The sequence below is a fragment of the Peromyscus maniculatus genome, chromosome 19, assembly GCF_049852395.1.
Source record: "Peromyscus maniculatus bairdii isolate BWxNUB_F1_BW_parent chromosome 19, HU_Pman_BW_mat_3.1, whole genome shotgun sequence".
Taxonomy (NCBI): Eukaryota; Metazoa; Chordata; class Mammalia; order Rodentia; family Cricetidae; genus Peromyscus; species Peromyscus maniculatus.
The window spans coordinates 30893830-30911490 of record NC_134870.1 but is presented as its reverse complement, the minus strand read 5'-3'; the positions used below and the strand labels follow the sequence as shown (position 1 = coordinate 30911490).

At 41.3% G+C, this 17661-nt stretch overlaps 1 protein-coding gene across 4 annotated transcripts in view; it reads right to left on the bottom strand.

The window, feature by feature from the left end:
• Arhgap26 (Rho GTPase activating protein 26) overlaps positions 1-17661 on the bottom strand; it is a 391848-nt gene that overhangs the window by 230867 nt on the left and 143320 nt on the right. For all 4 annotated transcript variants that reach the window (XM_042264260.2, XM_042264261.2, XM_042264262.2 and 1 more), the window contains exon 11: positions 9903-9981. In XM_042264260.2, the coding sequence (XP_042120194.2) occupies positions 9903-9981 (79 nt within the window). The remainder of the gene's footprint in view (positions 1-9902; positions 9982-17661) is intronic.

The window sequence follows — 17661 nt, the reverse complement described above, 5'->3', positions numbered from 1 at the left end:
ACCGTGTCCTGGGCTTTGAAGGCAGAGCTGAGAGAACTGATGGGTGTCATCTCTAGCTCAGAAATTTGAAAATGGAATTTAACACTTTAAACAGCAGGAACCACACTTTATGTTTATATAGCACTGTGCAGCTGAAGCACAAATCAGGCTATAATAAGAGACTAATTTGGCAATAGTATGGGGAATAATCTGGCAATACCTATTAAAATATTAATATATATATATACACACACACACACACAATCCAGCCTAGCAATTTTATTTGATGTGTACCAAAAAAATGCTGAAATAAGTAATTAGTGAAATGTACATAAGGAATTCATTACATCATTGTTTATAATAATAAAAACTGAAAAAATGAATGTCAAGAATGGCTAAAGGATTACTAAATTAATTAAACTGAAAGCTTAACAGAGCTCTGTGAAACAACCTACAAAACAGAGCACAAGTGATATGAACAGGAAAGGGGGGACAATGGGGAAGGAGGTTTAAGTGGGAAGAGGGGTAAGAGGGTAGGGGAAGGTGGGGGAGTGGGAATGGAAGGAGAGGAGGAGGGGTAGGAGAGGGATAACTAACATTAAAAGCAATATGTAAACCTACCATTGTATAGGCCTCATATATCTGTATATATGCTATATATGATACACATGTGTATTTATGCACATATATACACATTTATATACATATATGCATGTATAGATATGTATATGTATATATACATACACACACATATGAGTTTAATTGGAGTTACTCGCACAGGGGATTATGCTAATCCCAGAAGCCACAGGTTGCCAAATATAAAGCCTAGTGCCAAGTGTGTGGGTCAGGAGTGTCCTAGAGACATCCAAAAAATATAAGCTATGACCATTGCTCTTGGTTGCCCAGAACTTGGCGGTAGGACCCTACTGTTGAAGTTACTATACACAGTGGTCATAGGACATAGAAAAATCAAGCTGGTACTGACCAGGAAGCTCCTTGCCTGCATGTATGAATGTATACTGTGTGGTTGCCTGGAGAGAAGACAATATCAGATGTCCTGGAGCTAGAATTACAGATGTTTGTGAGCCACCATGTGGGTGCTAGAAATCAAACACAGGTCTACTGCAAGGACAGCTGTTCTTAACCACAGGGCCATCTCGTCAGCCCACGGTGGAAATATCATTAATTAAAGAATTCTTGCGATATGAAAGAGAACTAGTACTCTAAATAAGGACATGCCACAAGCAGCTTCAGACTCAAATCCCTGCCGATAGTGAAGGGAGTATATGAGAATACAGTCTGCAGGGGCAGACCCACGCTCCATGGCTCTGGAAAACTTTGTGATTCCCAGTGACACCCTGAGTCACCTTTCTACAGAAAGGTACTTCAGACATGATAGTGTGACTGTAGTGACTCTAAGCTGCTTGCTTTCCCAAACATGCTTAGAGCCACAATACACAAAGAGAAGGAGGGGCAGCTCTGGGGATGAGGAAACTGACAAAGGACACTTACTCTCCCAAGTTTCTCTGAGCTGCAGTATTCACACACTCGAAGGAAGATTTCTATGATTAAATGTTTTCGCTTGCTTTGTTCCTTGATCTTTTTGAGACACGGTCTCATACTGTAGCTCACACTGAAAACAGAACTGACTCTGGAGCTCAGTCTGGCCTTGAACCTGCAGCAACCTTCCTGGATCAGCCTGGGGGTGAAAATTCCAGGTGTGGGCCACCACTCTAGCTTCCCTGTGCAATTTAACCGAGAAGGTGGTCTGTTAGCCCACTTTAAACAACGGCCACAGCACCGTGAAATGGAAACATGCGGCTACAATCATAGCTCTACTACTTGTCTGAGTAAACATAAATCTGGGAGAGTAATTTCAAAACTTTGTGAGACTGGCTAACTTTGTTTTCTGTTGTTGGTGTTTTGTAATGATAGGAAACTTGGAGGCGTCCTGTGAATGTTTTATCCAACTCCGTCCACGCTACTATCTCCTGTAACTACTACAGCATCAAATCCAGAAAGTTATCATTAGTCCCATAGCTAAGTTATCTAAGTTACATGCTCCGTTCATACTTTATCAGGTTTTGCATACATTTTTTGGTGTATGTGTGTGTGTGCTAAATTATTCAGAAGTGGACACACATACATTGACATAATTTCACAGAACTACCAGATTCATGACACAGGACTGTGTTACCCCTTCGCTTCTCCAACCTCACTGTCCCCATCCCCTGGGAACTGATGCTTTATTCTCCATTTCTGTGTCACTTCGAGCATGTCACAAAATGGAAACACACTACATATCCATTCCCAGACTGGCTCTCTCAATTGACATAACACCCTGGGATGCACACGGCTGGTGAAGGGGTATCACCAGTTTGCTTCTGTCTATAGCACGATAATAGTCCACTCTATGGATGTAGCATCCTTTGTAACTTCTTACCCAGGAAAAGCACTTGGGTTATTTCCAGTTTGGAGGTATCATGAACAAAGCTGCTACCAAAATGTGTGTACAGATTATGTGTATCATACTTTCATTTCTCTGGGGAAAATGTCTCAGAGCAATTGGTGGGCCTTATGGTAAAAGTTTGTTTAGTTTATTAGTATATTAGAAGCTGCTTAGTAACTTTCCAAAGTAGTTGTTTTATTTTACACTTCCACCAGCAGTGTATAAGTGGACCAGCTTCCTACAGGTACCCACAGTCATTTCTTGTTTTTACTACTATAAACCTGAATCTTTCATATAGGGAATTCATTGTACTTACATTGGGGTTTTTTTATTCTATTTTTTTGAGGATATAATATAATCACATCATCATTTTCCCCTTCTTTTCCTCCTTCCAAACCCTCCCATCTATCCCCTCCTTGCTCTCTTTCAAACTGATAGCTTCTTTTTGCATTAAGTGTTGTTTTATATATATAAATTCCTGACACATAAGTACAACCTGCTCAGTCTGTTTAATGTTACTTGTATATGTTTTTAGAACTAACCAGTTGGTATTGGATAACTGTACTGGATAGTTTTGTGTCAACACAGTCTAGCCCTCTGAGAGGAGGGAACTTCAATTAAGAAAATCCATAAAGATCAGGTTGTAGGCAAGCCTCTAATGCATTTTCTTAATTAGTGATTGATGGGGGAGGGCCCAGTCCATTGTGGGTGGTGCCATCCCTGGGCTGGTGGTTCTGAGTTCTATAAGAAAGCAGGCTGAGCAAGCCATGAAGGGCAAGCCAAAAGCAGTACCCCTCCATGGCCCCTGCATTAGCTCCTGCCTTCAGGTTCCAGACCTGCTTGAGTTCCTGTCCTGACTCCCTTCAGTAATGGACTGTGACATGGAAGTGTAAGCCGAATAAACCCTTTCCTCCCCAGCTTGCTTTTGGTCGTGGCATTTCTTTTTTTTTTTTTTTTTTTTTTTTTTTTTTTTTTTTTTTGTTTCTGATTCAGTTGCTCTTTTTTTTTTTTTTTTTTTTTTTTTTTTTTTACTTTCCATCACAGGCAATTTATTTTGTTCTATTCATTCACAGTTAATACAGAAAATACTTGGAAACATTTCCATATAATGTTTGACACAGAAATCATCAAATAGAAGTATACAATGTTGACAGGAGGCAGTACATTTATAATTTATAACCCCAAATGTATTTATAAGTTAGAAATGGAAAGATCTACAAATGAAATTATGAAGGTTCACCAAAGTCATTTAATCTGTCAGTTTCTCATTCATTTTTATGTCTTAATAATATTCTATTGTATGAATAAGCCACATTTTATTTCTCTCCAGTATTTGATAGCTATTTGAGTTGTTTTAACTTTTTTACTATTAGCAACACACTGCTGTAAACCTTCATGTACATGTTTCATAGGTGCACATTTTCAGTAGTTTGAGGATATATTCCTAAGGGTAGAATTGTTGAGTAACAGAGTAACAATGTTTTGCATTTTGACCAACCACCAAACTGTTTTGCCAAAGTGGCACACCATTTTACAATCTCACCAAATCCTTGTTTTTAAGGCTCTGATTTTTGTACAAAAGCATTCAATCATTCTGTCAGACCAAACCAGGAAAAGTAAGCTATAGTTCAGAGCTGTTCTATTCCATTTACTATGCAAAGCCATTCTTGGCGTTTGCAACTCTCATTTCATCATAGCAATAGTAACCTTATCTAAGACAGTATCTCCTTGGTGTGTTCTTCCCTGGGGAAGACTTTCTCCTGCTCTCAGCGTTCCTTAGTTGCTTGTAGTTCTCTGTGTAGGTTGAGGACTCCAGGGCTTTCCCCATCCACTTCAGCATGTCTATTGTGGTCATCCTTGTGGCTCATGTTTAGGTAGTTATGTTGGTAAGACTTTATGGGTGTAGCTTCTGACATTCATAAGAGACACAATCTCACAGCAACCTCCCTGACCCTCTGACTCTCACATCTTTCCACCAGCTCTTCTGCAATGTTGCCTGAGGCTTAGATGCAGGAATTCTATTGCAGTTATATCCTTTGGGACTGAGCTCCGTAGCTCTGCATTTTGATTGATTATGGTTTTGTGTAATGACCTCCACACACTACGGTTTTAATTTGTAGTTCCCTAATGACTAATGATATGGAACAACTTTCTGTCAGCTTTTAAGTAATTTCTATAACTTCATTTTAAGAGTTATTTTGTTTGTATTTATATGTGTGAATGTGTAATTCAGATGCCTGTCGAGGTCAGAAGAAGGCATCAGATGCCCAAAAATAGAGTTCTGAACAGTTATGAGCTGCCTATGATGGGTGCTAGGAATCAAATTCCTGTCTGAGCAGGGGGTGCTCTTGACTGTTGACCCTTTTCTTGAGTCTCTAAAACTTCATTTTAAAATGGCTCTTTGTGCCTTTTATCTATATCCTAATTGGGTGTTGAACTGTTTTAAGAGTTCTTTTTACATTTTTGTATGTAGGTCCTTTGTCAGAAAAATGACTGACAAACGTTTTCATCCACTCTAGAGATTCTCTTTTCTTCTTCTCAACAGGATCTTGCATATACAAAAGCAAAAGTTCTAAATTTGGTGAAGAAAAAGTTATCCTCTTTTTTTCCCTCTAAACTTTATGAGACATATTTTGGTGTGATGTTGAAAAAATTCACAGAGCCCTACATCAAAATAATTTTTGTCATCTGAAAGTCTTCTAGTTTTACATTTTATACATAAATCTATGATTCACTTTGAATTAATTCTTATGTAATATATGAGACTTAAGTTTGGGTTTCTGGTTTTTGCCCATGGTATCCATTACTTTTAAAAAGCACCATTTGTTTTTGTTTAAAAAACAAAAGAAAAAACCTCCTTTTCCTTCATTAAATTGCTTTTGCACTTCTGTCTAAAATCAATTGTGCACAGGAGTCTATTTCTGGGTTTTATTCTGTTCCATTGATCCAGGTGTCTATCCTCTGTCAATACAATGTCTTGATTATTGTCGCTACAAAAGAAGTCTTAAAATAGAGTAGAATAATTACCCTCACCTTCATTCTTTTTTCAAAATTGCTTCAGCTCTTCTAGTCTCTTCACCTTTATAGATAAACTGTAAAGAAAATCTGCTGCAGAATTGATAGGAATTGCATTAAATCTACAGAGGAATTGGAGAGAACTGGTCCTCTTTACAAGCCGAACCCTCTGATCTTTGGATGCAGCAGTCTATCTACCCAGCTCCTCTTCCACCAACACTCTCCAGTGCTTATGGAGATCTGTGCCTGAGCACTATTTGGGGGTTTGCTGTGGGATGTTCTGTATGTCCTGTGGGAACCCATTCTCAGGTTCCACGTGGCTTTACCCAGCAGGTCCGCATAGAGGATGATTAGGACCACGGGCCTGAGTGCAGGTGTCTGAGATGGTCTGCACTCAGCTGTGCTGTGGGATGGTCTGTATGTCAAGTTGCTCTGATTGGTCAATAAATAAAACACTGATTGGCCCGTGGCTAGGCAGGAAGTATAGGTGGGACTAACAGAGAGGAGAAATAAAAGAACAGGAAGGCAGGAGTCACTGCCAGCCGCCACCCTGACAAGCAGCATGAAAAGATGCCGGTAAGCCACGAGCTGCACGTGGCAGGGTATAGATTTGTGGAAATGGATTAATTTAATCTATAAGAACAGTTAGCAAGAAGCCTACTACAGCCATACAGTTTGAAAGCAATATAAGTCTCTGTGTTTACTTGGTTGGGTCTGAGCGGCTGTGGGACTGGCGGGTGACAAAGATATGTCCTGACTGTGGGCAAGGCAGGAAAACTCTAGCCACAGGGGTTGGTGATTGCAATGTGTTTTTAACTTTGGATACCATTTGCTTATTGCTAAGTTATAGAAGTATGACAATGGGTGGGGAGAGAATCTAATACTCAGCTATCTTGGAGAGCTTACCATCTAGTTCTGAGTGTTTATTTGGGGATTTGGTTTTGTTTGTGTTTGAACTATTTGGTATTTCCTACATAGATAATCATGTTATATGATAATACAGCAATTTTAAATTTTTCTTCCAATTTAACTGTCTCAGAAAATGAAGGCCAGGCAGTGGTGGCGCACACCTTTAATCCCAGCACTTGGGAGGCAGGTGCGGGCGGATCTCTGTGAGTTCATGTCCAGCCTGGGCTACCAAGTGAGTTCTAGGAAAGGCACAAAGCTACACAGAGAAACCCTGTCTTGAAAACCCAAAAAAAAGAAAATGAAGATGATACAGATGGTGATGGTGGTGATGACGATGATATATGCCTGATATAAGATATAAGCCTGGAATAGTTAGGAAGCCTCTTGCTGTATGTGGTAAAAAGACATTAAAAAATAAAACTAAAAGAAAGGAAGCCAACTCCAAACATTATGTAACTGGTTCAAATGAGCCAAAACATACTACACAGTAGTGTTTTCAGTTACATCACCTAATACAGTTTTTCTCAAGCAACTTTGAACTGGGCCCCTTCATTTGAATTGAAAAATTTCATTGATCTGTGGATAAAATTATAATGTTTAATGTTGAAATACAGTTCCAATTTTTTCCTCTATCACATGTCCATCAATAGCATGAAAATATTCAACATGTCTTCAAGATAGAATGTGACTATAGGCTAAAAACTATGGTTTTTTTGTAATGATTATCATGTTATAAAATCAACCAAGTTAGAGTATATTTAGATGCCTCCCCAATCATCCTAAAATGTTACTGAACAATGAAGAACAAAGAAAATAAAAACTAAAATTCCCCAGTACCACCTCCAAAACATTTTAATACTGAATAATATTTTGGTCAGCAGGTGTCCACATTTATATCTCCCTAATGTAGGAAAATTTCCCCAATATTAGGGAATTGCTCTAAGATCAGCTTGAGGAGAAGCCAACTAGACAAAGCCAAAACTCCCAAGGGGGCATATTTAACTAATTAGGGAGGAGGTGATTAAAATGGAGCTGCTAATTGTCTACTATGCTCTCAGCAGTGGGAGACAAAATTACACCTCCTGTTACTGTCAATTATTCAGTCCTCATTTGTCTGTATTTATCTTCCCCTTTAGGACATTGAAAAGCACACAGAGGTGTAGTTTCCAACGCAAGCTATATATTCCTCAGAGGCAACAGGTTTATAGAATGTTCAGAGACAGAATTATCTCCTGTTTAGACTTGTTACTAATGTGTACATTCTGGAGCACAAAGATGCTTGTTTTCAAGATTACACTTTGCATCTGCACAGGACAGGTGCTAACCTACGGGAAGACTGGAGTAGTTAGTAAGGGGCCAGTTACACAGGGGCACGGAACAGGTATCAAGTGGTAGGAGAGAGAAGAGGGGGCTTAACATGATGGGCAGGCAGGATTAGAGTTGAACTTGGGGCAGCAAGGGGTGTGTTTTTGTTGTTGCTTTATTTTGTTTAACTCATACCAAGAATATCACGTGGTGAAAGGATTTTTCGCCTCAGGGATTTCCCATTCTGAGTTTCGGGAGTCATTCAAGTGAGCCAGAGAAAGTAAGTACTGCAGAGGTAACTAAGCATGAGTCCTTAGTCTGAAAATATATCTATATTAAAGATAAAACCTAAATACATTTAAGGATAGACTTCAGCTACACCACTAGAGTGGAGACTGCCAGACATTCACAGCATCCTTTTTCCTCTTATTCCTTGAAATGCACTGGGTACTGACTGGCAGAGCCAGTGGCTGCCTATGTGCATCTGGATTTCTCCATTCTCATCTGAGGGTAGATATGGCACTTTGTTTACTAATGGAAGCAGCAAGTGACCTCTAAGCACTTCGCAATGCTTTCCCTGGATGCTTCCAACTCCATTTTCAAGCTGGTGCAGGGCAATGACAGAACAGCCCAGGAAAGCATGAGCCCGGGTAGCAGAGCTGTCATACTGGGTATGAGAGCAGGTGAGAGCTCTGACAGGCACACATTTCCATCCACACATCCTACTAACACTTTAGGTCTCTTCAATGTACAGCATCCTAGCCCGTTCTCTACAAAGATAGCCACTTACTATCTGTGACGCTTGCACTGAGTTATTTAATCCCTCTAAACCTGTTTTCTCATCTACAAAATGAATCCCCAACACCTATTTCCTAAGACAATAAGAAATAAGTAGATTTTAAAAATATTAAATCCTGTAACACACACACACACACACCACAGTGCTCAGTTGATGGTGGATGATGCCAGCAAAGATGAAGGCTTCCAACAAGCTCATTTTGAGAGTCTCTGATATGAAATGGCAATTCTGACTGTGACATCCTACAAGGATAAAGGTTTGTCTGCCTTGGGGATGTTTCTATGGATAACAATGCACATCGGAAAAATTGAGGCTAATCTTAGACTTTGGCCCAAGAAAAAAATTCAGATTAAACAGTTGTTTCATTATAGTTTACCCAACTTTGCCTCGTCTTTAATAAGTTACTTAATATGGACACATATTACTAAAAGTTATAAAACACTAGTTATTGCTTGTGTTTTGTTGACTAGATTGAGTCCTGTGTTTATATAATAGACCTGGGTAGAACAGCATATCCCTCTGTATTGCCAGATCATCCCACCAGCATAGGCTAGGACAGAGCCACAAATGAACTGAGATAATCTGCAAGGGGCAAAGGCTTCATTCACAGTGTTATCTGGCAGCAGAAGCCATGACCTGCCTTATCAGGCACACATTTCCCCCCTTTGGATCATGCCTTTATACATGTAAAATCTTTTTATCTTTTATGATGAAACAGCTATACTTTACTCTTAGGATTTTTGTGACCTTAATATTATAACATCGTAGTTGAGATTCTCAGCATCAAGATAAAAAAAGACTGTTCTGGGACTTACCCCAGGGCTCTGAGATGGGTTTAACATGTCACATGTTGCATAACAACCACAAGATCACAAAACCCTGCTGAGGCCAGCATCTCTGAAATGGGAGCAAAGATCACGTCGCCAGGCTTAACTGCTTCCATCTACCCTGATAATGTCCCACTGCTTACCATGAGATGTGAATCACCATAGCAATGGGAAACCTAATCAGATGACAATGATAAAACGCTGCGTCGCCTATGTATACTCTTACAACTGTATATCCCATCAAAAGCAGCTGGGTTCATGATTTGCAGCCTACTTTGTGAAGGCAACATATGGTCAATATCCATCCAGTAATCCAGACTACTTTGTCTCCTCTAAGAGGCGCAGAAACAATCCACCTGTGTCTATAATGGGGGAAACCTGCTATACCATCACATATCACATCACTTCTACCTTAGAAGCCAAGGTCAAAACTTGGGAACTACATACACACAGGAGCAACTGTAATATCTACAAACATCAATCTACAAATAAAAAAGGCCCCTGGGACACTGGTTTCAAAGACTCAAGGCTTTAGAGCAATAGCAAAAAAACCTCTCAGTAGGGAAGCAGCAAACTACTCAGGGTCTTTATTGTTCCACTTCCCTGAATTGTTACTTACAGGTTCCCGGCCATCCATGGCTTCCATCCAGAGCCTACGGTCCTCTTCCGACAACGCCTGCATGGTGATAACCCCTGGCCTACAGAGAAAGGAAAGACACAGACATGACCCCAGTGCCACATGAAGAGACACTGGCAAAAGTGAACATCTGAAAAAATACCCACTTATCAGAGTGAGAGGATGCTGAAGCTAGCTGCATGAAGAGAGGCACAGCCACCTCCTCATGTCCTTTTCAGGGTGCCCATCTCTCTCACGGGGACAGGAGACAGGTAACAGACACAAATTATTATCTCCCTGGTTCCTTTAGAGCTTCTTTGTTCCTTGGTCTGTAACCCATTTGCTTAACAGGGAGTTTTACTTAAAGAGAGAATGCAGTAAGTGTTTTCTGAAGTGAATCGAGTTGACTCTGGATAAAAAGAGACATACCCATTTTGAATCCTTCATATTTCCTAATATCAAATCCAATGCTTCGAAACTGCTTTTGTCACCAAATTTTATGAAGTGAATTGGCTTGGTAATTACAGTTAGATTAAATGTATGCAAATTGTTTTAATGACTCCCCACATGCCAGAAGCTGAGAGTGGCACAGGCGTTCACTTCTCATGCTCTTGATGAAATCCACTTGCTCTTCACAATGAGCATATGCCTTGGGACAGTTCACACGGCATCAAACCCTGCTTCCTATACAAATGGCACCCTTCACAGAAAAGACTGGGCAGTAAAATGACTTGAGGAGCATGTAACACACTCCTTAAGGCAGGGCTTCTTTGGTCAGCACTGGTCCCACATTGCCTACAAACCTTTTCCCCTCCAAACATATGTGCATTCTGTTGAAACAACTTAATGTCTATCAAACTGATAAAGAGCACAGCAACCCTCAAATATCCTAGCACCAATGGATCCCACCTCTAGTTAAGGACTTATTGGCAGTAGATGGCTGCTGGACGATGGAGTCCCCACCCCAGGATGAGGTCCCTAATAGAGTACCTATGTTCCAGTGGTTAGCCCTACACCCATGCACACAGTGACAGCACTAAGTGGACTCAGTGGGTTTAAATGCATATATGAAGTCATCAGAGAAAAGTAGTGGGAGAATATGAAAGGGCCAGACGGGGAGTTTCAAGGGTGAATTTGATCAAAACACACTGTTTGCATGTATGAAAATCTCAAATAATACATTAAAAATATATTTTTAAAAGTTTAAGAATAGCTCTTTTAAACCCTCATCTTCAAAGTTGGAGAAATCCTGGAAGACAGAGAGATCAACCGATCAAAAACTAAAGTCCAATTGCCTTCTGTACCCACATGAGCTCGGTGTGGTACTAAAACCACCCAAGCCAGGGATCAATGCACCACGCACATTCATGCCAATCCCTATCATCTCTGTTGACAGCTGATTTACACTGTTCAATCAACAGGATACACCTCTACATGTTTAAACACACAGATGTGTCTTTTCACCCACCATCCCTCAATGCTTTCCACTCTACACTTTTCAAAGCTGTAATAGTGAAGTACGAAGGTCAGGAATTCAAGGACCATGAGGTGGAAGGGGCTGTGAAGAGGAAAGAGCAGAGAGGTGGGGAGGAGAGGAGTTGCCTCACAAGCAAGAAAGGCAGAGGCAGTCAGGAAGGGTGGGAATACGAGGGTTAGAATAGGTGGGTGCACTGAGGATTAAAGACACTGATTCCTGAGAAGGAAGTCATTCTTTGAAGCCACACTGGGTATTAGCACCATAAGAGAAAAGTGAGTCCAAAGACAGACTGTCTTCTTCCCCAGCACCTGCCAGGGTTCCCCCTCCTCTTCTCAGACCCAAATGCCCATTTCTCTCCAGCATCCCATTTGTGACAGACTCCCCATGTATCCACAGGCTGCTCACAGCTGTGGCTCCACACAACTGAGCCCGTGGCCTGGAGGCAGAGCAGATTTGATGTTCCCTTTCCACCTTTCAAAGACAAGCACACAGGGCTTTGAAATCCAGACCCTAGGAAGCCACAGTCTGCCGTGAAGTCCTCGAGCCCCGAGCTTCCGCTCTCTGGGCGCTGATCCACTTGTTATTTGTTGGTTTGGTTTGGTTTGCTGGTGCTACCTGTTTGAGTCCAGCAGTCCAGCTTACAAAAATAATGCAGATTTCCAGCCCAACCCCACCCGAGCGAAGCTGAACTTCTGGGCTGGGGCTGGGCCTGGGAAATCAGGAGTTACAGCAACTCCCCTGGGGATGCCGATGTATGGCTACGCCTGAGGCCCCTGCCCTGAACGACCTACTCTATCGCCACCCTTGTCCTCCTGGGTCCCCTGCACTACAAGTACTAGCACCCTCCTCTTGACACCGGGAGACAGGCAGCCATCACACCTCCAAATCCCTTTCCTGCGAGGAGACAGTTGAAGGCTCAAGAGCCGCCCACACACCAAGAGTGCAAAGTATCACACATGTCACATCAACTTCGTGGCCTATGGCGTGATATTTCCACCCAAAGCCACCAAGAGGAAGTTCAGAAAAAAACTCAGCGGCTGTAAAGAGAGGACTATCGGGCCTTGGTAACCAGGAAAGTCAACATGACCTGTTTTCACTTCAAAAAGATACATCAAAATACAAATTATTTTCCACATGTGGTCTCGCCACCTTTGGGTAGGGGATACACCCTGGAAGATAGATGGTGAATAAAGCCAGATATAGCATATTTAGTTGTAATTCTATTCCCCAAATTCAGACCATTTTCTCAGCCTCATGTATGTACATCACTATACTTTCTAGGTAGAAATACTCATATTTTTCCTTTATAAATTAAAATACTAATGCAAATCCTACGTGTAACTTTCATAAGAAGCCAAGATAAAAGGGTCAACTTTATTTAGAAATCAAACACTAACTTCTCATTGTGGTTGATATATTGTGCACTCCAATAAACTTATCTTGGGGTCACAGAACAGAACAGCCACTATATTAAACATATAGTTTAGGCAGTGATAGCATACACGCCTTTAATCCTAGCATTCCAGAGGCAGAGATCTGTCTGGCTCTCTGTGATTTCAAAGCCACACTAGAAACAGCCAGGCATGGTGACACACACCTTTAATCTTAGGAAGTGATGGCAGGAAGCAAAAAGGTATATAGGGCGTGAGGACCAGGAACTAGAACCTTTTTAAGCTTTTAGCTTTTAGCAGCAGTTCAGCTGAGATCCATTCGGATGAGGACTCAGAGGCTTTCAGTTTGAGGAAACAGGATCAGCTGAGGAATTAGCAAGGTGAGGTTGTATATGACTTGTTCCATTTCTCTGATCTTTCAGCGTTCACCTCAATACCTGGCTCTGGGTTTGTTTTTATTAATAAGACCTTTTAAGATTTGTGCTACAGCTCATAGTTACCTTCTCAAGTCCCCTAGATTAGCCACACATCTCCAAACAAAATAAAATAGGAAAAATCTTCCATGACATGACATTTTGCATATCGGCAAACTTTTAAACTTCTTAACTCTTTCAAATTCTTAAAGCACGTCTATTTAGTTCGTGCTTGGGATGTGTGTCAGTTTTCCATAGCAAAAATGAGGGAGTGAGGGAGAAGGGAGGGGACACGAAGGGAAATCTAAAACCATGAAAGAGAAACAACGGGGTATATGACTGAAACTCTTCCTGGTTCTATACAGCACTGTGACCCACTGAAACTGTGATGTAAGAACACAGTTTAGCCCACCCAGCATGGTGTATCGCCTGCTGTGCTAAGCACTCTATAAATTTAGTCTTCCTTGCCTAGGCATGAGGTCTGTGTGTTCGCATTACTCCCATTTCAAAGACAAGAAAACCAAGACTGAGAGTTAAGAGCTGCATCCCTGATTGGGGCCAGCAAGTTATAGGGCTAGTACATGACCACAGTCTAACTCCTAACCCTGTTATGTGATGCTATTCAAATGTGGAAGCACCAGAGCCCCCAGGGAATTTGTGTGGACTACCCAACCCCTCTGGCATCAAAACTGACCAAAAACCCCTGCAGCTTAAAGAGCTCCTGCATGGAATCAAATGTGACAGAATGATAAATGGTTCTATAAACCCGAAATGCTTCATAAATATTCTTCTTCCCACAAGCATCTGCCAGGGCTCTCCCTCCAGAATGCAGTCATACATATGATTGGCATGACATTCGGCAGCGGAAGTTCTTCACATTGCTTCCCCTCAAGACAATCAAGTGAAGGAAAGGCAATGATTTTTTTATTTAACAGATCAAAACAGGTGCTACTGGCAAAAAGATTCTACTGTGAGATTGTGGCCCCTAAAACTTTCGGGGAAGCTATAGGCATGAAGTCTCACCAGCATGTCTGCCTAAACAAGACCTGAACAAGGGCAATACCAACAAATATGCTAACACTGAAGGGATAAATCTCACAGGGCCCCAGGCATACACATACAAGTAACATTGTATGGACTGAGAAGACTGTACTTATATATTGAGAAGTGTCTGTGTGTGTATGCGTGCGTAACAACTACAGAAAAAGAGGCCATGAATTAGGGGAGGGGAGGCATGAAAAGGGGCTGGAGGGAGGAAAAGGAAAGAAGAAAATGATGTAATGGTATTTTTATTTCAAAAAATGTTTAAAGGTGCTATCATAAAGAACAGGAATACTGGTGAGTTAGACCTCACCAAAATAAAGAAGATGCATTTATGAAAAGATGATGTTAAGAGAATGAAAAGGTAGAGGCTAGGAGTGTAGTGGAGTTGGTAGGGGGATCTAGATGGATGAGGTTCTGAGTTAGAATACCAGCACCACATAAACCAGGCATAATGGAGCACATCTGCAGTTCTACCACATGGGACATAAAGGCAGAAGAACCAGAAGATCAAGGTTATCTTCAGTGACTTCAAGGCCAGCCCGTGCTACACAAGGCCCTGTCTCAAAAAGTAAAATACTACAAATCAAAAAAATTAAAATGTGAAAGAAATATTTTTAGTATATATCTCCAACAAGATTCTTATTTCCGATATGTAAAGAATGCTGACAAATGGAGAAAATTAACAACAAAATTCGATAAAAATCTTAATGGTCACTTCATAAAAGAGTGTACCTAAGGGTTGGAGAGCTGGCTCACCAGGTAAGGGAGCCTGCTGCTTTTCAGAAGACCCCAGCGCAGTTCACGGTACCTACGTCAGGCAGCTCAAGACTGTCTCCACTCCAACTCCACAGGATCCAATGCTCTCTTCTGGCCTCCATACTTACATACATATGACATTTGTGCACACGCACACATGCACGCACGCACACATACAGAGACAGAGAGAGAGAGAGGGAAATAAAAAATAAAAAAAGGAGACCCAAATGGCCAACAGATATAAGAAGTAGACATGAAATGATGTCTCATTGAGGGAATATAATTTAAAAATAGAATGAGCTATATCCAACACCTCCTGAATGAAGAATATTAAAAGGTTTCTTAATAATTTTCTAATGCACCGGGCAGTGGTGGTGCATGCCTTTAATCCCAGTACTTAGGAGGCAGAGGCAGGCGGATCTCTGTGAGTTCGAGGCCAGCCTGGTCTACAGAGTGAGCTCCAGGAAAGGCGCAAAGCTACACAGAAAAACCAAATAATAATAATAATAATAATAATAATAATAATAATAATAATAATAATTTTCTAATGCAGTACTGTGATTTTCATACTTTGATGGTGAGAAAATAATATGAACATTTTTTCAGTATCTCCTAGAACTAAGCACTACACATGAGTTAGCCACACTACCTCCATATATATCACCAAGAAAGATGAGTGCCTATGTCCTCCACAAGGCACATTCAAAAACTCTTGCCATTTTATTCCTAATAACCAAAACAACAGCAATAAAATGTCTATCAAAAGACGATGCACAAATTGCTGTGTATCTAAATGTTGGGACACCATGTGACAGCAACTAGTGCTGCACAGGACAGACAGTAGGTCTGAAGTTCACCGATGGTGAGGGAAAGTCTACAGACCACATGACTATAGTACCATGGCATTCAAACTCTTGAAAACCTCCCACAAGTCGGAAAATGACTCCACCTCCAAGAAGGGATGTGGCAGTATCTGGAGAAGGGTATGAGGGAAACCTCAAAGATACAAATGTTCACCTGGATCTGGGTTTTTCTATGTGTGCGCATGAGCATATACGTGTGTAAAAAGTCTTCAAATACAGACTTGAGATATGAACATTTTATGGTGATATCTCAATTAATAACTTGTTTTAAATGCCCAAGAGGTACAACCTCTTGACAACACCTAAGCCTCCCTACTAGTCCAGATGTGTAGCATTAGAGAACCAGGAACTGTACTGTTTTCCGCTGGATATGTGACCTGTACTTTCAGGAAGGCAAAGCAGAGAAGTTCAATTGCTTTTCCCTCAGGGTCTGCAAGGGTTACACCTTTGGCCATGTTATGAACTTGAAGTGAGAAATGCATCACACATTTCCAAAAACTTAGTCACTACCACAAGGGCAAGTGAGGGAGGATAGCTGGTATGGGGTACCGTCAAAGCAGTGCCTGGAGAAGGGCACGAGAATAGTTTAAAGGGGGGAAGAAGCAATGTATTGGTGCCATGGTCCACCTAACCGGGAATACCTTCATACCCAAAATCATGCCTCTTTCACAAGCATCAGGATGAAGAAAAACACCAACTCTGACATCATGGCTATTTCCTTTTCCCTCCCCAGTAAAAGCTTCAAAGTGGACTGCTACTCCCTTCTAAAACTAATGTCTGATAACTGATAAGGACAGAGAAAGGAAGTCTCCAGCAAATACTAGAAACTCCAGTCACCAGATGAGAGAGGGGACAAGCAATTTAAAAGTCTTTTCTAGAGCCCAGCCCTAGAATTCTCCTCAAAAGTCAGCATTTCTCAACTGTGAATGCGTTGTTAGTGCTGTAGCTAGAGCAGCCTGAGAAGCACAAACAAGGATCTGCAATTTTTCTCAGCACTCACACCACAAGAATGATGCAGAAAATAGTTCTCTGATGTGAGAAGAAATGAACAGTAAGAGAGAAATCTGTGGGGAGGGAAAAAAGGGAACAGGAGTGGTAGGAAGGTGGGGTGAGAGCGGTGTGCAGAGCAGGTATGTGTGTAATCCCTAAAGAAGATGATGATGATGATGATGATGATGATGATGGTGATGATGATGATGATGATAAAAAGGAAAATGGTCCTCATTTATCTCAAGGCAAGCTACCACTACTCCCTACATCTCTTCCAGTGCTGGCTTCCCCCCAAAAAAAGCCGGCAGAAAGCAACACACCTGTTTGCAGTTGTTCTCTTAGGTTTCTGTTGATGAACTAAAGAAGTGACCAAAAGCAGAAAAAAAATGGTTTATTTGCTTATAGGCCACACTCCATCATCAAGAGGAGTCAAGGGAGGAACTCACAGCAGAGACCTGGTGACAGGAACTGAAACAGAGACTCTGAAGGAAAGGTGCTTATTGACTTGTTCCTACTGGCTGGCTCAGCTTCCTTTTATACACCATCCAGGACCAGAGGTGGCACCATACACAATGATCTGGGTCCTCCCACATCAATCATTAATGAGGAAAATGCCCTACAGACAGGCCTACAGGCCAATCTGATGGAGGCATTTTCTCAGAGGAGGTTCCTCTACCCAGGTAACTGCAACCAATGTCAAGTTGACAAAAACAAGACAAAACAACAGCAACAAAAAGAAACAAACCAAAGTAAACAAACAAACAAACAAAAACACCTCACTAACCAAGAGAGCATTATACCCAGAAAGCTGGGACCACTGATGTCAGT